The 21,799-nt window shown below is 47.9% G+C and overlaps 1 protein-coding gene across 6 annotated transcripts; it reads right to left on the bottom strand.

The window, feature by feature from the left end:
- Positions 1–15,038: 15,038 nt before the first annotated feature.
- On the bottom strand, positions 15,039–20,465 carry LOC141271188 (trypsin-like). 6 transcript variants are annotated; one of them, XM_073681284.1, is made up of 5 exons: positions 19,877–19,916; positions 19,552–19,711; positions 16,758–17,011; positions 15,825–15,961; positions 15,039–15,188 (listed from the first exon to the last, which is right to left on the bottom strand). In XM_073681284.1, the coding sequence occupies exons 1-5, from the start codon at positions 19,914–19,916 to the stop codon at positions 15,039–15,041; spliced, it is 741 nt and encodes a 246-aa protein (XP_073537385.1). The 6 variants fall into 6 exon arrangements, with proteins under 6 accessions (XP_073537385.1, XP_073537386.1, XP_073537387.1 ...); XM_073681285.1 differs by having other exon boundaries at positions 19,552–19,708; positions 19,880–19,916; XM_073681286.1 differs by having other exon boundaries at positions 16,758–17,017; positions 19,558–19,708; positions 19,880–19,916.
- Between the last annotated feature and the right edge of the window lie 1,334 nt (positions 20,466–21,799).

Below are 21,799 nucleotides of genomic sequence, written 5' to 3'. Positions count from 1 at the left end.
CAACTATTCCATAGGAGACCGAGAGTTATTGGCCATCAAACTGGCATTGGAGGAGTGGCGTTACCTGCTCGAGGGGGCTCTTCACCCGGTAATAATTTACACTGACCACAAGAACTTGGCTTACCTCCAGCATGCCCAGAGACTTAACCCGCGCCAAGCCCGGTGGTCCTTGTTTTTTGCTCGTTTTGATTTTGTCCTTCATTTTCGCCCGGCTGACAAAAACGTCAAGGCGGATGCCTTGTCTCGATCCTTTCTGGTGTCTGATCTCGAGGAGGATCCGAAACATATCATCGATCCCGCCAGAGTAATGCAGGTGGCTCCCGTGAGTCTAAATCGTCTTTCTCCTGGTAAGACGTTCGTACCAGTACCTGATCGGGAGAAGATTCTACACTGGGGTCATTCGTCTAAACTAGCTGGCCACGCCGGTCAGAAAAAGACCCTCCAGCTTATTACCCGGCACTACTGGTGGCCTAACCTGCACAAGGATGTAATAGACTTTGTTTCTGCCTGTGTGTCCTGCGCCCGCAACAAAGTTCCGAGACACCTGCCGGCCGGCCGCCTCCTACCTCTGCCAGTACCTGCTGCCCCCTGGCAGCATATAGCGATGGACTTCATTACTGATCTGCCCGTCTCTGCCGGTTGTACGGTCATTTGGGTGGTCGCTGACCGCTTCTCCAAGATGGCTCACTTCATTCCACTGCCAGGTCTTCCGTCTGCACCCGAGCTGGCTAAAGACTTTATCCGCCACATCTTCCGTCTTCATGGCCTGCCCCGTCACATCGTGTCGGATCGTGGGGTACAGTTCACTTCCCGTTTCTGGAGAGCCACTTGTAAATTGCTGGACGTCGCCCTGGACTTCTCCTCCGCTTACCACCCACAGTCTAATGGTCAAGTGGAGCGGATCAATCAGAACCTGACCAGTTACCTTCGGCACTTCGTTAATGCCCACCATTCTGACTGGGTGGATCTCCTGCCATGGGCCGAATTCTCGTACAACAATCACGAGAGCGAGTCTTCCTCCAAATCCCCGTTTTTTGTAGTCTACGGTCAGCATCCTCGGATCCCGTTTCCCGTCTCCACCTCGGCGGACAATCCGGCTGCGGAATCTCTTGTTAACAAATTTTCCTCCATATGGGAGAGTACCCGGTCCGCACTCCTTCTGTCATCCGAGCGTATGAAAAGACACGCTGACAAAAAACGTCTGGACCCTCCTCAATTCCGCCCTGGGGATAAAGTCTGGCTCTCGTCCAAATATGTCCGGCTCAAGATCCCTTCCTATAAGTTAGGGCCTCGGTTCATCGGCCCACTGGAGGTCATCAGTCAGATCAACCCGGTGGCCTATAAATTGAAACTCCCGGCCAACTTACGGATCCCTAACTCCTTCCATGTGTCTCTCCTCAAACCTGTGGTACTTAACTCTTTTTCCAAGTCTACAGGTACGCCTCCTGCTCCGGTTTCTGCTGAGGACGAGTTTGAGGTAGAGAACATTCTTGCCACCAAAAGGGTAAGAGGAAAGACCTTTTTCCTGGTAGATTGGAAGGGGTTTGGTCCTGAGGAGAGAACGTGGGAGCCCCGGGAGAACATCCATGCCCCTCTCATCCTAGCTAAATTTCTGTCTGGCCTAAAAAAGGGGGGGCCTAAAGGGGGGGGTACTGTAGTGCCGGCGTCCCTGCCCTCTGCTAGGCAGGGACGCTGCTCCTCTCACCGCTCTGCTCCGTGCCCGGCTTCCTCCCCCCGCTCTGCTGTCAGCGCGCGCTCCGTCCCGGCGTCCTCCTCCTGCTCTGCTCTCAGCGCGCGCTCCTTCCCGGCCCCTGTGCTTAGGGCGCGCGCGCGCGCGCTCCCCTCCTCTTAAAGGGGCCGCGCGCGCCGCCCTAAAGAGTCCCCGGCCAATGGCCGGAGGACTTCATCATATATAAGGCACCTCCTCCAAAATGGAGGTGCCCGAGCAATGTTGTTTGCACCTGTGTCTCACCTGTGCTTCAGCCCTCAGGTCCCGTTGCCAGTTACCTGCCAGTTTCCTGCCAGTTTCCTGCTAGTTACCTGCCAGTACCTGCCAGTTACCTGCCTGATTCCTGCCTGAATACTTGTTACCTGTCTGCCAGTCTGAGGTCCGACGGTCTGCCTTACTACTCCTGTCAGTCTGTCTAAAGGACCAGCCTGCCCGCTCACCTGGGAGCGCATATCAGCTACCTGCCTGCTTGCCTGAGGTCCGACGGTCTGCCTTACTACTCCGGTCAGTCTGTCTATGGACCAGCTTGCCCGCTCACCTGGGAGCGCTTCTCCGTTATCTGCCTGCTTGCCAGCCCGGAGGCTCCGTTGTCACGTGCTGTGACCACCAGCTACTCCAGACTCTTGCCCGCTCACCTGGGAGCGCATCTCCGTTACCTGCCTGCTTGCCAGCCCGGAGGTCCCGTTGTCACGTGCGGTGACCATCAGCTATTCCAGAGACTCTTGCCCGCTCACCTGGGAGCGCTTCTCCGTTACCTACCTGCCTGCCAGCCCGGAGGTTCCGCCGTCACGTGCCGTGACCACCTGCTATTCCAGAGACTCTCGCTTGCTCACCTGGGAGCACACATCTACCACCTGCCTGCTAGCCTACCCGGAGGCTCTGCCATCACAGGTCGTACCTACCCCTTACCCAGAGACTGCCCTGATCACTTGCCGTAACTCCCTGTCCGTTCACCCAGAGACTGCCACCCGCTCCCTTACAAGGGCCGCCCCCTTGTATAGTAGCTCAGAGGTTCCGCCTCCCGGACCCGTTACAGTCCGCCTCCCGGACCCGTTACAACCACTATTGAACACAGAGCAGTGTGAAAAGGTTATTGGTTGGATAGCAGATAATGCTTCCAGTCACTTAGCCACTAGTGTTGAGCGAGCATGCTCGACACTGCTCGGTACTCGCCCGAGCATCTCACTATTCGGGATGTTCGGAGAGCACCGAGCATTTCCGGGTTACTCGGGCGGGAGCTCGGGTCTCCGCCCTGCACGTTTGGCGCTCTTTACAGAGCCAATGAACATGCAAGGATTGCCAGCCAGTCACTGTAATGCCGCAGCCATGTTGGTTGTGGGCATTACAGTGATTGGCTGGCCGCACAGCGTCACCTCGAGTATTTAAAACCGGGCGCCGCCATTTTGGACACAGTCGCTCCGGATCAGACGGTGTAGGGAGAGTGCTGCTGAGCTAGGGAGAGATTTATACTGCGAAATAGGTAGTGTAGGATCTCTAAAGCCTGTAAAATCAAACAAACAGTCCTTCTCAGGACTAATATCCATCCCAGATATCAGGCAGGCAGGCTGTATAGGAGACGCAGTGGTTATACCAGCAAACGCTGCATTACAGTCCTGTGTGCTGCTTTTCAAATTGCTAGACTTAGCCCCAGGTCTCAATGACCAGGAAAAATCCATTTTTTTATCATCTAAATCCTCTTTTTTTTTTTTTCAGTCAGACTGTACAAATACCCGTCCTATTAACCTTTTGGTATTCCCCCCCCCCAAAAAAAAAATAAAATTGAGTGTGTCTGTGAGTGTTCAGACACAAATATATCTGTTTCAAAGAGTCTGGTGTAGGCCAGATAACTAGAACTGTGGTTTTCCTCTTCCACGGTTCAAATCTGGGTGTAATCCACCTTTTTTCCATAAAAAAAACATTTTGAGTGTCTCGGTGACTGTTCCGACACAAATATATCTATTTAAAAGAGTCTGGTGTAGGCCAGATAACTAGAACTGTGGTTTTGCAGTTCCACGGTTCAAATCTCTGTATTATCCACTTTTTTGCCTTTTTTCCATAAAAAAAACATTGAGTGTCTCGCTGACTGTTCAGACACAAATATATCTGTTTAAAAGATTCTGGTGTAGGCCAGATAACTAGAACTGTGGTTTTCCTCTTCCACGGTTTAAATCAGGGTGTAATCCACCTTTTTGCATAAAAATAAACAGTTTCAGTGTCTCGCTGACTGTTCAGACACAAATATAGCATCAGCAGGGGTGACAAACCTACCAGCCTGACCACCACCACCATGATCAGGCACATGTCATTAAAGCACCTGACTTTGAGGGGCGAACTCCAGGGTCCACGACCAGTGTCAGCGGGAGTCACCACTGCTTCTTCCGCTGTTGTGCGTGTATGAGAACCCCCTGTTGTGCTTGCAAGGCAATCCCCTGTCCATACTGCATGCAAAGATGCCCCCTCCTCTCAGTCTTCACTTGTTATGGCAGTTTCTCAAGAAACAGCATCAACGTCCACGTCCCACCTCAGCGTTCAATTGTCCATATCCCAGACCTTTGAACGAAAGCGCAAATTCACAGCCAACGCCCCACAGGCCACAGTCCTAAATTTGCACATTCCATGACTGCTTGCGTTGGAAATGCAGCCTTTTAGGCTGGTGGAGACCGAATCCTTCCGCAACCTTATGGCGGTGGCCGTCCCTCGGTACTCGGCCCCCAGCCAACACTATTTTGCCCGATGTGTCATCCCCGCACTAGACAAGCACGTGTCCCAAAACATCTGCCGTGCCCTCAACAACGCAGTTACTGGGAGAGTCCACCTGACAACGGACACATGGACAAGTGCTTGTTGCCAGGGACGGTACATCTCCCTGAGAGCACACTGGGTAAACATAGTGGAAGCCGGGACCCAGTCGGACCTTGGGACGGAACACATCCTCCCCACACCGAGGATTGCGGGCCCTATGTCAGTCAGAGTTGCCCCCACAATGTACAGCTCATGTGCATCATCCTCTTCCTCCTCATGTTCAGCCTCCATCTTAGATATCACCACATCAGTTACAAGCTGGAAGCACTGCAGTACTGCCTCAGCCAAGCGGCAACAGGCTGTGCTGAAACTCATAAGCCTAGGTGATAAACCTCACACTGCTTGTGAGTTGTGGACAGCTGTGAAAGAGCAGGCAGATCTGTGGCTGAGACCGCTGAACCTACATCCAGGCATGGTCGTGTGTGACAATGGCCGTAAACTGGTGGCGGCTCTGAGGCGAGGCGAGATCACACACGTACCATGCCTGGCTCATGTGATTAACTTCGTGGTTCAGCGGTTTCTTAAATTGTACCCCGAATTGCCAGATCTGCTCGTGAAAGTACGCCGCCTGTCAGCTCATTTTTGGAAGTCGGCTACAGCTTCCGCCGCCCTTGCTGTGTTGCAGCAGCGTTTGCAGCTTCCGCCACACCGACTGGTGTGTGATGTCCCCACACATTGGAACTACCCTCCATGTTGCAAAGGATTTGTGAGCAGAAGAGAGCAGTTGTGGAGTACCAGCTGCAACAAGGCCGTCGATATTCTGGTCACACTCCACACATAAGACCTCAGGAGTGGACCTGGATGTCTGACATATGTACCATCCTGACAAACTTTGAGGAGTCCACCAAGATGGTGAGTGGTGATGACGCCATCATTAGCGTCAACATCCCACTTGTCTGTCTTTTGCAAAGCTCTCTGCAGAGAATTAAAGAGGAAGCATTGCAGCCAGAGTATGATGAGATAGATCAAGAAGCCGTAGTGGGCAATTACAGACAGCCAAGCCTCATCTCATCCCAATGTGCATTGGGGGACAATGAGGGAGAGGAGGAGGAGGAGGAGGAGTAGGAAGAACAGGAGCTGGTATCATGCGCTGTAGACGGTAGTACCTGTACAAATGTCATACCATCGGTTCGGCGTGGGTGGCCAGAGGACAAGGGGGAGGAGGAGGAGGAGGAGAGCATGGTCAGTCGTCATCTTGGTGAGGACACGGAAATCTTGCCCGTTTCCAGTCTGGCACGCATGGCTGACTTTATGTTACGCTGCCTTACCCGTGACCCTTGTGTTGTCAAAATGTTGGGTGACAGTCATTACTGGTTGGTGACACTTTTAGACCCCCGCTACAAGGAGAACTTTCACTCTCTTATTCCTGAGGTGGAGAGGTCTACAAAAATGGGGCAGTACCAGAAGGCCCTTGCTGCAGAACTGTTAAAAAAATTCCCATCTGAACACGCAAGCGGCAGAGGTCACAGTTCGTTGCCCAACCAAGGCGTACAGGCGAGAAAGACGCAACTCCAATCCAGCGGAGGCAGGGGAACACTGTCAACATTCTGGGACAGTTTTCTGATACCCGCCCAGCTTACAGGCCCTGAGGCGCGGGGTACTCTCACAAGGAGTGGAAAGTTTCAAAAGATGGTGAGGGAGTACCTTGCCGACCGTACCAGCGTCCTCCGTGATTCCTCTGTGCCTTTTAATTATTGGGTATCCAAGCTGGACACTTGGAATGAACTCGCTCTGTACGCCTTGGAGGTCCTGGCCTGCCCTGCCCCTAGCGTGTTATCGGAGCGTGTTTTTAGTGCCGCTGGGGGAATTAAAACTGATAAGCGCACTTGCCTGTCTGCTGACAATGCTGACAAACTGACCCTTATCAAAATGAAAAAGGGCTGGATTGGGCCAGACTTCTCATCACCACCAAATGACAACAGAGTAACATAAAGTCAAATCCACTGTGTTATTTCGGGAGGTGTATTCCCATGCACCGCTTCACACCCACACATGGGTATACACTTCCTCATTTTGGCTGTTTTTTGCTCTTCTCCTTATCCTTAGCCTCCAACACCACTATACCACCAGGATGACCGTGGTCCGTGTTGCCAGCATTTCAAGTTCCTCCATCCTAATTTTTGGCAGCTTTTGCTTGGAAGGCATAGGCAAAGACTATGGGAGACCCACTCCCCAATAATGGGAATAATGTTTTTAATATGCTGTACTGCATGGCTCTTGTAAGGGGCATTAAAACCGTCTTGTTAAGCTACTGTGACCTCCACGTGTCTTCCAAGAGGCATTGATATTGTCTTTTTATTCCACTGCTACCTCCACCGCTCTTCCAAGGGGCATAGATATTGTCTTTTTATTCCACTGTAACCTCCACCACTCTTCCAAGGGACTTTGATATTGTCTTTTTATTTGTCTTTTTATTCCACTGGGTCCCCCACCACACTTACAAGGGGCATTAAAACCGTTTTGTTAAACCACTCTGAACTCCACGTCTCTTCCAAGGGGCATTAAAACCATCTTGTTAAGCTACTGTGTCCTCCACGTCTCTTCCAATGGGCATTAAAACCGTCTTGTTAAACCACTCTGAACTCCACGTCTCTTCCAAGGGGCATTAAAACCGTCTTGTTAAACTACTGTGACCTATAAGTCTCTTCCAAAGGGCATTAAAACCATCTTGTTAAACCACTCTGAACTCCACGTGTCTTCCAAGGGGCATTAAAACCGTCTTGTTAAGCTACTGTGACCTCCATGTCTCTTCCAAGGGGCATTAAAGCAGTCTTGTTAAGCTACTCTGACCTCCACGTCTCTTCCAAGGGGCATTAAAACCGTTTTGTTAAACCACTCTGAACTCCACAGCTCTTCCAAGGGGCATTGAAATGTTGTTTTTAATTACCTCTAACCTCCACGACTCTTCCAACGGGCATTGCATTTCCTCCTAATTTTAGTCAGCTTTTGCTTTTCAATGCATAGGCGAACACTAAAGGAGACTCACTCCCCAATAATGGGTAGAAGGTTTTTAGCACACTGTAATCCACGTCTGTTTCAAGGGGCATTGCAGTTCCTCATAATTTTTGGAAAGCCTTCCATTCACTGCTTAGGCCAACAGTCTACAGGAAACCCAGTTGCTATAAATGGAAAAAATGGTTTAGTTAAGGCCCGCTCACCTCCATGTCACTTCCAAGGGGCATTGGAGTGTCTCGAAATTTTTGGTAGGCATTGCACTCACTGTATGCCCTATAACTGTGTAGCCGAACCGATCCTTTTGTTACAGAAACATATCCTACAAGACATGTGTGGTTGACTGGCCTGATATTGATTTGAATGGTCCCTGTTCCTCCTGCTCTTTCTCCTTTGCCACCACCTCATCCATCATTCATCACCTGAAGCTTTGATTTAATGGGAGTCATAGAACTGGGATAGTAGCAGGAAAACATCCAGCAATCCTCGGAGGAGGTAGGATATGCGCCAAAACGCTGACCACCTCAGGCCTTGCCGCTACTACATACATGCGCTTGCATTCCAAGGAACAGAAAGCTAAGGAGATGAATGGCCTCATAATCATGAATAATTTACTCGTTGTGTAGGAAGCCGACCACTGCTGCTGTCTACCTTCTGAACTTTGTGTTGAAGCCTGATTGACCCAGGACCCTCAATCCTCTATGTCTGGAGGACGTGTTGCATCCCAGTGTCCAACTGTGTCCTGGCTTCCACAATATTAACCCAGTGTGAAGGCGTCAGTGAGATGAACCATCCCTGGCCACATTCACTTGTCCACATGTTTGTGGTTAGGCTGTCCTTCCACTAAATGCACTGTGGAGGGCACAGGTAATGTTTTGGTATGCGCACTTGTGTTTAAGGCGCACCGGGACAAATAGCGGCGGCTAGGGACCGTTTATGGACACCCGGCCACCCCCAGGCGGTTGCGGACCAAGTGTGGACACCCTACCGTGGGGCGGCTGGGGACCAAGTATGGACACCCGGCCGCCCCCTGGCGGTTGGGGACCAAGCGTGTACACCCGGCCGCCGGACGGCTAGGGACTGAGTATGGATACCAGGCCGCCAATGCATCCATGACGTGGTGGCCAGATTCCGCCTCCACATGCCTACAAGGCCCGATTTGAAGTGCAAGCAAGCAGTATGGTATTGCAGCCTCGGGATGCGTGGGTGGCAGGCTGCATACTTGCGCTTGCATTGCAAGGAATGGAGGAGGTACAATTGGACACTGCCCTGGGACAAGGACTTGCATGGGATAGTTGCAAGTCTGCATCTTCTGATGCGGCAAGGATCACTTCTGATGGGCACACTTTTAGGCAGTGACTTGGGTGTCAGAGATGCTTCCAGGGGTCTTCCCCATGCTGTTCCCATGTCTTTTCAGCACTGTATGCAAGTGTCACACAGCACATGGCCAGATAAGATTGTAAAATGTTAAAATGACATTTCCCGGTGAATGCATTTGTCACGGTTGAAAGAAATGCAAAAGTGCAAAAACGCATAAAAAATGCTACTTGTGAACATAGCCCAATGTGTGGAGGAGTATTTTTGTTTTTGGTTATTTATTTTACCTTTTACGCAAGTCTTTACCCTGGAAAGGATGTTCCTTAACATATTTCACAGGAAAGCAGTTTCAGTTTCGTTTTTGAACGTGAAAGTGGCTTAATACCTCTCACCACGTTATTGACAGCAGTGACCTGGGGGTCAGAAATGCTTCCTGGGGCGATCCCCATGCTGTCCCCATGTCATTTGAGCACTGTCACTATCGTTTTGGGCACTTTTTAGGCTTTCTACAGACTGCCGGGGTGCCGTCGCAAAAATGCTCGGGTCTCCCATAGACTAACATTGGGCTCGTTGCTCGGGTCGAGCACCCGAGTTTCACGGTGAGCTCGGCCCGAGCTTCGAGCACCCGAGCATTTTAGTGCTCGCTCCACACTATTAGCCACCACTACCACCAACCTGTCTTCCACATGGTCAAGTCTCAGTAGCCATTAGTCTGGACCGCATATTCCTCACCCTGATCCTCCTTCCTCCCACCATGCCGAGTGCCCGGAGACAAATGATCCCACACTTGGACACTCCGAAGAGCTGTTCAATTTTCCATTTATAGATTCGGGCCTCTCGCCCGGTCCACTTGAAGCGGGGCAAGGGGAGATCGCATGTAGTGATGCCCAAATACTTGAGCAGCCACGGTGACATGAAGACGGCGATGGGAAACTGACACAAGAGGTGGAAGATGATGAGACACAATTGCCAGAAAGTCAGGAGGAGGACCAGGGTGCGGAAGTGGAAGACGAGATGGTGGATGATATAGTAACTGACCCAACCTGGCAGGGGGACATACAGAGTGAGGACATCAGCACACAGGGGTAAGGAGGCATAGCATCACAACAGGCAGGTAGAAGCAGACAGAAGGCGGGCATATATAGTTACATAGTTACATAGTTTATAAGGCCGAAAAAAGACAAGCGTCCATCCAGTTCAGCCTATTTCTTGTGCACTGCAGCTATTCCGCAGCGTTGATCCAGGGGAAGGCAAAAAAAAAAAAAAACATGCGGTTTAGGCCAATTTACATCATTGAGATAAAATTCACTTCCCGACAGCAATCTTGCAGTCAGATTAAATCCCTGGATTAATTAACTGTCACTAAGCATAAGATGTAATTTTGTTGTTCTCAAGAAAGGCGTCCAGGCCTCTCTTGAACTCATTAAGTGAGTTGGACATCACCACTTCGTCTCCCAGAGAGTTCCAGAGTCTCACGGCTCTGACCGTAAAGATTCCCCTTCTATGCTGGTGCATGAACCTCCTTTCCTCCAGACGCATAGTGTGCCCCCTCGTCTTTGTCACCATCCTTGGTATAAACAGGTCATGGGAGAGATCTCTGTACTGCCCCCTGATGTATTTATACATGTTTATGAGGTCTCCCCTAAGCCTTCTCTTTTCCAACGTAAATAGGCCTAATTTTGACAACCTCTCTGGGTATTCTAGTCCCTCCATTCCCTTTATTACCTTAGTCGCCCTCCTTTGTACCCTCTCTAGCTCCAATATGTCTTTCCTGAGCACCGGAGCCCAGAACTGTGCACAATATTCTAAGTGCGGCCTTACCAGCGCTTTATACAGAGGAAGAACAATGTTCTCATCATATGCCCCTATTCCTCTTCTGATGCATGCCATGACTCTATTTGCCTTCGCAGCTGCTGCCTGACACTGGGCACTCCAATTTAATTTGCTATTAACCAAGACGCCCAGGTCCTTCTCCATGTCAGATTTCCCCAACGGTTTCCCATTTAATATGTATGGGTGACTGCTGTTTTTCTTTCCCATGTGCATGACCTTACATTTATCGGCATTGAACCCCATTTGCCATTTTTTGGCCCAACTCCCCAATTTATCTAAATCCTCCTGTAGCTGTGCCCTATCCTCATCTGTATTAACTACTTTACAAAGTTTAGTATCATCTGCAAATATTGCTATTTTACTATGCAACCCTTCCACTAGAGCATTAATAAATATATTAAATAATATAGGGCCCAAGACAGGCAACCGTTCCCTATAACATAAACACAACGGAAGTTGCCATCACAACCGTTAGGGCTTCCCGAGTCTGGTTGTTTTTTAAAGACTCTGCCGATAACCCCAAAAAGGCCATTTGCACCACCTGCCAAGCCAGCATCAGCAGGGGTGGCAAAACTAGCAGCCTGACCACCACCAGCATGATCAGGCACATGGCAGCAAAGCACACGACTAAGTCGGCTGAACCCCAGGGTCCAGCAACAGTGTCTGTAGGTGGCACCACTGCTTCTTCCGCTGTTGTGCGTGCAAGCTAATACTCTGTCCATGGTGCATGCGAAGATGCCTCCCGGCCTGCACCTGTTGTTGCATACTCTCAACTAGCACCATCAGCAAGCATGTCCACGTCCTTGTCCCAGAGCAACGTTCAGTTGTCCCTACCCCAGTCCTTGGAACGCAAGCCAAATACCCAGCCAATGCCTCACAGGCCTCACTATTAAATTCACACATTTCTCGACTGCTTGTGCTTGAAATGTTGCCTTTTAAGCTCGTGGAAGCAAAAGCTTTCCGTAGCCTGATGGCGGTGGCAGTCCCTCGGTACTCAGTCCCCAGCCACCACTATTTCTTCTGGTGTGCCGTCCCTGCATTACACGAACACGTGTCCCACAATATTAGCCATGCCCTCAACAACGCAGTTACTAGAAAAGTCCACCAACCCACGGACACGTGGACAAGTGCTTGTGAGCAGGAACGGTATATCTCGCTGACGGCACACTGGGTTAACATAATGGAAGCCGAGACCCATTCTGAGCTTGGGACGGAACACGTCCTCCCGACGCCGAGGATTGCGGGCCCTGGGTCAATCAGGTTGCCCCCACGTTGTACAGATCCTGAACCTCCTCCTCCTTCTCTTCAACATCCATCTCCGAAATGACCACATCAGTTGCAAGCTGGAAGCACCGCAGCACTGCCTCGGCCAAGCGGCAACAGGCTGTGCTGAAGCTAATATGCTTAAGTGACAAACCACACAATGCTGAAGAGTTGTGGACAGCTCTGAAAGAGCAGGCAGATCTGTGGCTGACCCCACTGAACCTACAGCCATGCATGGTCATGTGTGACAATGGCCCGAACCTGGTGGCTACTCTTAAGCGAGGCGAGCTCAAACACGTACCATGCCTGGCCCATGTGCTTAACTTCATGGTTCAGCGGTTTCTCAAAACCTACCTGGAGCTGCAGAATTTGCTTGTCAAAGTACGCCGCCTGTGTGCCCATTTTAGAAAGTCACCTACAGCTTCCGCCGCCATTGCCGTGTTTCAGCGGCATTTGCAGCTTCTGGCTCACCGACTGGTTTATGATATCCCCACGCATTGGAACTCTACACTGCAGATGTTGGGAAGGATTTGTGAGCAGAAGGGGTCAGCTGTTGACTACCAGCATCATCAAGGCTGTCAGTATTCAGTTCAGACTTCACACATAAGACCTCAGGAGTGGACATGGATGTCCGACATATGTGTCATCCTCCAAAACTTTGAGGACTCCACCAAGATGGTGAGCGGCGATGATGCCATAATTAATTTCTCTGTCTTCTGAATTGCTCTCTGCTCACAATCAAAGTGGATGCATTGCAGGAGGAGTACGATGAGATGGAGCACGGAACCATACAGGGTGATTATACACAGCCCAGCCTCATCTCATCCCAATGTGGATAGGTGACAATGAGAAAGAGGAGGAGGATGAGCTAGTTTCATGCGCTTTAGATGGTACTACCTGTACAACTGTCATACCGTCTGTTTAGCGTAGATGGCCTGAGGACAGTGAGGAGGAGAAGGAGCAGGAGGAGGAGGAGAGCATGGTCAGTCGTCCTCTTAGTGAGGACATGGAAGTCTTGCCTGTTAGCAGTCTGGCAAGCATGGCTGAGTTTATTTAAGGTGCCTTTCCCGTGACCCTTGCTTTCTCCAAATTTTGGGTGACAGTCATTACTGGTTGGTGACACTTCTAGACCCACGCTACAAGGAGAACTTTCTATGTCTTATTCTTGAGGCGGACAGGTCTACAAAAATGGGGCAGTACCATGAAGGCCCATGTTGCGGAATTATTAAAAAAATTCCCATTTGAATATGCTGGCGGCAGAGGTCACAGTTCGATGGACAACCAAGGAGTACAGGCGAGAGAGACACAACTCCAATCCAGCAGAGGCAGGGGAACACTGTCAAAATGCTCTCTACGCCTTTTATCAGAGCGGGTTTTTAGTGCTGCCGGTGCAATTATCACCGATAGGCGCATCCGCCTGTCAACTGAAAATGCTGACAGGCTGACTCTTATTAAAATGAACAAGGGCTGGATTGGGCCAGACTTCTCAACACCACCGAATGATAACAGTATAACATGAACTCAAATCCACTGTCTTTTCTTGGGAGGTAAATTCCCATGCACCTCTTCACACCTACACATGGGTATACGCTTCCTGATTTTGTCTATTTGCTCTTGTCCTCCTCCTTCTCCTCATCCTCCATCAGAATATCATTCACCACCATATCTACCATATCACCTCCTCTACGTGTCTTCCAAGGGGCATTGGAGTGCCTCCAAATTTTTGGCAGCTTTTGCATTCACTGCATAGGCAAATACTACAGGAGACCCACTTCCTAATAATGGGAACATTATTTTTAGGAGGGTCTCCGACTTCTGCGTCTCTTGCCAGGGGCATTGGAGTGCCTCCAAATTTTTGGCAGGCGTTGCATTCACTGCATAGGCATACACTATGGGAGACCCACTTCCTAATAATGGGAACATTGTTTTTAGGAGGGTCTCCAATTTCTACATCTCTTGCAAGGGGCATTGGCGTTCCTCCAAATTTCTAGCAGCCGTTGCTTCACTGCATAGGCAAACACTATGGGAGACCCACTTCCTAATAATGGGAACATTGTTTTTAGAAGGCTTTTCAACCTCTACTTCTCTTGCAAGGGGCATTGGAGTTTTGTTTTTGTATGTTTTCTTGTGAGTCTGTAAAAGTGGCGTAATACCTCTGACAACGTTGTTCACAGAAGTGACCTTGGAGTCAGAAATGCTTCCAGGCGTCTTCCCCATGCTGTTCCAATGTCATTTGAGCACTGTTCCCATCGATTTGGGCAATTTTTAGGCCCTCTGCAAACCGCCGGGTGGGGGGGGGGAGCTGCCTGAAAAATGCTTGAGTTTCCTATAGACTTACATTGGGCTCGTTGCTCGGGTCGAGCACCCGAGTATTCCAATTTGCTCGACCCGAGCATCAAGCACCCGAGCATTTTAGTGCTCGCCCATCACTAACTAGGACGTAACAGATTTCCTTTAATTATATGACACTGATGTAGCAGCTATACAGAGTGAATTTTACTCACACAACTTCTGTCATGCCTTGTACCCCCAGCCTAAATTTAGCAATGTGGCCCACACCTTATCAGTATTTTTCTAAGTGGCTATAGATCCCATTGGAGTTGTAATTAATCTATTTAAAAGTTATAATTTTTGTGGCACTGTAGGATTTCCTCTCCACTCTCGGTCCACAATCCCTGACTCTCAAGACAGACTGATCCTTTTGATTTTTTCACTTCAGCTTTCATAATTCTCATGTCATCAATGTAAAAGAAGTACGCAGTGAGCCTGGTAGCTACTACCAATTCAAGTAACATGTTGGGATGCAGATGATAAGAACATAGTTTTACCCGTAACTAGAAATAATAGGTAGCTTTATTGTAGAACTATGAGTCCTACGGTTTCAAAGGAGCTTATAATTCGAGTTGGGAAAGTATCTTTTTTCTCATACAAAGAAGACAATTGGCAACTCCTTTATGTTCACCTTCCACTAGATAAACTTGAACTAGATATACCGGTCTTTAAACCTTCCCAACTCCCTCGAAATTATAATCTGAGGCTGTGAATTCTTTTAACTTTTTATTGATCATGAACTGCCACAAAGTTGTGAATTACAATAAAGTAGCAGAGTAAGAGAAGATGACCAACAGAAGAAAGAAAGAGTTTAGTTGGCAGCAACGGTGCTGGAAATCCAGGAGTTGTAGTTGCAGACCTTGGTGTAGACACCAGGATAGTCCCTGAGGGCACAGCCGTATCCCCAGGAGACAATACCTTGGAGCCGTCCGCTGCACACCACTGGTCCACCAGAGTCACCCTGAAAAGATGCAAAGAGAAATAAATATCATGTATCTATATTCTAATAAATGAGTCAAGAGACAACTCTCTCATAGAAGATCTAAGGGGTACGGTTTCTCCTTGTGGACAGTGAAGAACCAGCTCTGACATACCAGCATGAGGAGATTTAAACGCCTTGAGCAACTCAAAGTTCTTGAGCACCAATAAAAAAACAGTGACCCCTGTGTTTCATGTGCCATTTATAATACTAGTGCCTTTGTTTGTGGCAGAGGAATCCATGTTCTCCCTCAAGCACCGGGGCACCTGAAACTCCAAACTCGACATCCTTTACAGCTAGGATTTCAATCTCTCAGAAGGTCTGCCTCATTTGTTCCAATTGAAGAAATGGTGATAGAGGGTTTTTAATGACTCTTGAACAGCACTTGTTCTCAGTGATGTGAGGGGAATAGGTTCAGGCAGACACCTGCTAACATCTTATCTCCCATGAGAACAGTGGATAGGGCATGTTGAAATCCAATATGTCTGACATATGAAGAGAGTTAGGACACGATCGTATACATTAGTCAGTCAGCAGGTTCTGTAGAAATGGCTATCTTAACAGCTCTAATCCTAGGGTAACAGATCTGAAATGTATGAGGTTATAAAGCCACATTACCTGGCAGGAATCTTTGCCTCCTTCCAAGTATCCAACACAGATCATGTTGCCGGTGATCTCTCCGGGGTAGGCGTTGCTACACTGGGCGGCAGTCAGGACGGGGGCATCCACACACAGAAGGAGGTTGGGCATGTTTGCTACAAGTAAATTTACATAAAATATTAGCATATAGTATATAGACCCCAAAATTATTATCTGTATTTCATAAAAAAAAGAGAAAATCATCAATAATTGTAATGTTTGCATGTGTTCTCTTGCAATTTATTATTAAAGCTTTTTGCTGCCTGTTACAATAAGATATTTACACATCAGAAGCTCATGGCTGATCTCTCCATGATGGCCTAGCCTATATTTCCTCAACCAAAAAATGTATCTTTCATTATACCTTTTCCCTAAGTGTTAATTGTACACAGGGCTCTATCTAAGGTAGGGAAGATCTAGAAAAATTATGTTTGAAATGGAGCATTATGTGACCGTGCTAAACTCAATTTAGAACATAAAATTTATCAACTTCATTTCAACATTTTCCTAATCTGATAATCAACAAAAAATGGTGATTGTATAAAAAGATTTTGTCTTGATATTGGCCTCAGTGCTGGTTATCCTGGTTGGTACCACCCATGTTAAGAATCCAAAAAAAGAGAACAGCTACAAAGTAATTATTAGCTCTTGGTGACTCCAATGTTTTTTTATTTTTAAGTCTATAAAAAAATAGTCTGATATTTCTAATTTTTCACTTATATAACCCCACTTAATAATTTATTTGAGTTATTTAACAATAGTCTCCAACCCCGAGGAGTTTCTTCCTTTGAGAAGTCTCCACCCATGAGCAGTCTCTACGTCTGAGCAGTTTCGAATCCTGAGCAAACGTCAGCTAAGTACATATCAGTGGCTCGTAAACTTGTAAATCAGTGACTTTATTTCATGACTTACTTCCACTTCTGAGGGTGTTGCCCCATCCGGAGATCAGACAGCTGGTGCCAGCAGCAGGGCAGCCACTGGGCAGGCCAATAGCCTGGACGTAGGAGTTGATGGAGGCGGCAGAGGCCAGCTTGATCAACATGATGTCATTGTCCAGGGTCCAGGAGCTGTAGCTGGCATGTCTGATGACTCTGGCGGAGTTGATGAACTGCTCGGTACCTTCACTGACAGCGATGTTGTGCTCTCCCAGTCTGACATGTACGCTCCTGGAAGAAGATAATAAATTATTAATTTAATAATTATACTAGATGAATTAAGAAAGTAATATACATTATTGCTAGGATTGTGCTGCATATTAAAAATCCCATAAAATACGGAACTGATACTAAACTCAATTTCTAATTAAGATTATACCATATATGTTTTGTATTGCAGCACTAGCTTTAAAGTGTTTGTCAAAATTTAGGAAAACACGCCAGCTTTCCTTCAGAAGTGTCACCACATACGTATGTCCATAGGTTGTTTGTGGTTTTATAATTTAGCCACATTCAAGTTGATAAAGTTATCCTGCAATCAAGTCACATCCCATACACAAGAGTGTCTTCAAAGAAAATAACCATAAGGCTATGTGCCCATGATGCAGAAATGCTCAGGATTTTTTCCTGAGCGTTTCTGCATCTCCCCTGGCAGAAAAAAATGCATGCGGATTGTACATGCGGATTGTACATGCGTTTTTCCTGCCAGGGACATGCGGAAGTGAAGAGTTCTTCACATGCATTTCCGCATGCGGGTTGTCAAGCGCTTTCCAGGCGATTTTAGCATCACTTGGAAAGTGCTTGACAACTTGGTCACACTATATAAATCCATGCAAACGGCAGATCACGTTACACTGAAGGACCTGCCGACGTCAGCGTCGCGTGACCCATCACATGACTCTGACATCAGCGCAGGTCCTTCAGTCCATCGCGAACTGTCGGCATGCGAGGAGTAGCGCAGCGGGGGCCATCAGAAGGTAAGTATATATTTATTTTTTATTTTATTCTTTTTTTTACAGTTTTCTATGGTACCCAGGTCCGGAGGAGAGTCTCCTCTCCTCTAGACCTGGGTACCATCCGCACATTAGAACGCTTGGATTCTGCATCTCCATATACAGTGATGTGGAATCCATGCGTTCCAATGCAAGTCAATGGCGGCGAAAACGCAGCGCTTCTGCAAAATAATTAGTAGTGCTGCGTTTTTTTCCGCAATGGGGAACATGGCTGACCTTCTACCAAGCATTTTTGCAGCATTTTTGCCACTGAGGAAATGCTTAAAAAACGCATCGTGGGCACACAGCCTAACTTTCTAAACTTCAGAGAACCTCTTTTAAAACAGACAAATACTTTGTTCTTTGAGTGTAGGACATGCTCATTGTTTCATGAGCTAACAAAGCTTTAGTAAACTCATAGGAAGGTGTTAGGCATTTGCTGGATTTAAAATGGGTTCAGAACCATCAGTGGATTCTGTGGTCTTCCATTCCAGTCCAGCCAGGGTTGATGCTGCTCAGCATCATCATCAGTCCCAATGCCTAGCTGGTGCACGAGATGTACAAGTTGTCTCTTGGGTTTTTGTTCCTAGCAACATGAAGGATAGGTTGCGGAGGGAAACAGGGCTGCTACAGCCTAAGTCCAGGATTCACTGCACTGAGCATGCCTGTGACATGGCGGACCGTGATTGGTGGTTTGGGAGTCAGCTGATCCGGTGACCTGGCAACGCCTGATTGGTCGCGGGTGACGTCACCAATAGTGTGACGTGGGCAGGGCTTAATCTCTAAATAGCCCGCCCACAAACATGGCGGCACGCTCTGATCATTGAGCTGTGATGGTGCTGTTGTGTGGACGCTTGGTCGTTTGGGCTCCACGTGTGCTTTAGCTTCTGTCAGGCAGGTTTAGCGGGGGATAGGCAGCCTTAGATGGAGGGAGGCAGGTAGCTTTGTCTGACAGTCTGGCTCCAACAAAAGGGTCGCCATACACCCCGAGCAGTCTGCAGATGCCATATTCAGATGCCATATTCCCGACACTGCCTGTAAGCCACGTGGAGAGATACTCCTCAGTCCGGTAGCATGCCGGCTGGGAGCATGTATACGCCGGCGTGTATCACACACGCATCCTAGCGCCTGCTGTGTAGTCCCTGTTCTGTAAACAGGGCTACAGATACATTATTTATCGCACATCTCTCGTGCAGTTAACGGAGATAGTGCGAATCCCTATTCCCGCTCCGGTGTGCAGTAACACGGAAGGGATTGTTATTTAAGTTGGTTGTTTTACCTTCTCACCCGGAAGGTGTTCGGCCACAGTCCTCCAGGTTGCATCATGGACCCCGGGTTCGGTTGCTTTCCATTATTTAATAAAGTTGTTTGCAACCGTCCCCTTAACAGAAGGTCTTTATAAGATCTGACAGAATTGAAGCCCAGTGTCCACGTTATTAAAGAGATTTTCTAAAACAATGGTGGCCACAAATTATTGAGTTGTACGGAATTCGGCCCTTAGGGATCACACCAACCATCAGAGCAAACATCAAATATTCATTGCCAATTATTAATGCTTTCATCCCACAAAATTTAATAAATGATTTTTATCCCTAGACATAATGTTGTTTCAACTTTCCACATTTATATATTTGAGAATGTCATGGCCGTCCATTTTTGCAAACTAAACTCTTGTCAAATTCGTATTTACATTGTGCTGCTCAAAAATAAAGAATAGTGAATAATAAACGCTGAACCATTAAATTGATTAAAGTCTTGGTCAGAATTCCAGTAACTTATGCCTTGTAGCAGTGAGCAGCAGAGATCACCCACAGGCTGTTGATCAGGGATCCACCACAGAAGTGGTAGCCGGAGTTCAGGGACACCTGCCAGGGGACGGAGTTCTTGCCGCAGGTGTAACCTGCCACAATCTTGTCATCATCTTCAAAAGCAGCTGAGAACATTACAAATAAACAGGTTTTATGTTGTTCACACTGACATCTCATGAGCGTAACATAATGAAGATTAAAGAATATAATCATGAACATCAAAAACCCTCATGAGAATCAATAGAAAAACAATTATGAAAATTAACAATGGGCTTCAGAAACAAGCACGGGCTCATCAGCTGCTCCGAGGAGCACACAGATCAGGAGAAGTTTCATGATGGATCCATGTATGGAGCATAAACCACAGATATTTATACCCAAAAAGCTATCATCCATCAACCTCCTCCTCATCCAAGAGAAAAGTTAATCAGTATCCACATAACCTAAAATATACATATAATCTATTGATAAAGGTATTTTTGGGAATGTTCTTCTGACCTGTTGATTAATTATAACCTTGGATGTTAATTTTCCACCTCAGAAAGTAAATTTAGCATCTGCTAAGTTCTTTGCGTTAGGTTGTATTACTAAAACAAATACTGTACATTTAGGCCACAACTGCACTATCAGTGTTTGGTCAGTACTCGGTCAGTATTTTTTTTTTTAATCCACCTGAACAAGGAACAAATCTACCAAGTTCTGTGCACTGGTCAACTGAGCCAAAGAAACCAAATGGCATTGTTTAGAAAATCTGTCCACAATAACCCTCACCATAGTCATACCTTGAAGTCAGGGAGATCCGTAATAATGTCCATGCATATGTGGGAAAAGGATATGCAGGAATGGACAAAGGGATATGTTTACCTGACAGGGCGAGGCACCTTGTTCCTGGTACAGATCTTGCATGCCTTAACATAAGCTTCGACATACTTATCTAAGGACGGCCAGCAATACTGTCAGAAAAATATTAAGAAAATATTAACAATTTCTCCCAAACCCGTCTTTCCTCCTCCCTTATAGTAATTGTCAAAAGAGAAGAGCTGACACTCAGCCAGTGGCGTCTTTGCAAATTAACGCACACATGAGAAGTGCCTTGTAAGCAAATGCTAGCCCAAAAAGGTGCTACCAAACCCAATTAGCACAGGCTTGTAATAAATTTACATCTAGCTGAGAAAGTTATATTCCCAGGACGTAAATTTGACGTCCTGGTAATACAGAGATCTGCAGACGGGTCGGAGCCGACATGAATTGTGGAACAACTAAAGTTCCATACGTCAGATAATAATGGGGCCTATATTTTAGTGACAGGGTCAGCTAAGGAAAAATATGCTTATTTTCCCATAGCTGTAAGCCCCTCCGAGGAGCTTTGGCGCAACTGAAGCGCCCCCTGGGCCGTGGGGTACTTGGTAGCCGGGCCGGTCGTTGCTAGGGGAGATGTCACAGTGGCGGTGACCCAGTCCGTGACCCAGGGCAGTCAATAAAAAGGGTTTTAAAGAAAAGGATTATAGTTTTTATGAAATGTTCGTGACGCCACCTGTGGTATGCGGCTAAAGGGAGCCGACACTGCGGTGCAGGTCCTCTGGAGCTGATGTTAGTGCAGCAGAGTTGGTTTAGCTCTCCACAGGTAGAGCCTAGCTCCAGGGCGTTGCAGGGATGTTATAGATGAAGTAGGTTGTAGAGTGGTGCAGGGGATTATGGTGCAGTAATAATTCACAGAGACAGTGGGATGCAGTCTTCAGGGTTTTACTCACGATTTTTAGACTCAAAGTTACCAGGGCCGGGGTAACTTCCCACGTCGTCCTGTGCTTACTCAGGGAGGGGCTCAGCAAACCCTCAGGCAATTCCAGAGTACTTAGCGGGACCCCGTTCTGTGGGTTCCTTCTGGCCGTTTCACTGCACCTCACACCCAGTGTCCCAAGCCGGTGTCCGCGGACCTTGTCGGGCGACGTTTTCTCTGCCCCCTGGGTCCTCTATGGCCAACTTTTTGATGAGTTAGATGTGGCTCTTGGCTGCAGCACCTGAAATGCTGCACCCTCCGGTTATCTAGTTGAGACTTGAAGAACTCTGCTAGTTTAGGGACCGGTCCCCTCTCTGCGGCCTGATCCTTCCACTCCTGGTGGGTTCAGGCGCATGGGTGGCATCCGCACTGCCCGTGCCCCTAGGATCCTTTCTTCCTTTCTTGCAGCCTTTCTTCCTGCTCCTCTCCTCTCTCCAGTCTG

Source organism: Phyllobates terribilis, unplaced genomic scaffold (genome assembly GCF_046119375.1).
Source record: "Phyllobates terribilis strain yellow unplaced genomic scaffold, ASM4611937v1 Scaffold_5__5_contigs__length_657084704, whole genome shotgun sequence".
Classification (NCBI taxonomy): Eukaryota; Metazoa; Chordata; class Amphibia; order Anura; family Dendrobatidae; genus Phyllobates; species Phyllobates terribilis.
The sequence above is the reverse complement of the archived record's forward strand: the minus strand, read 5'-3'. Positions and strand labels throughout refer to the sequence as shown.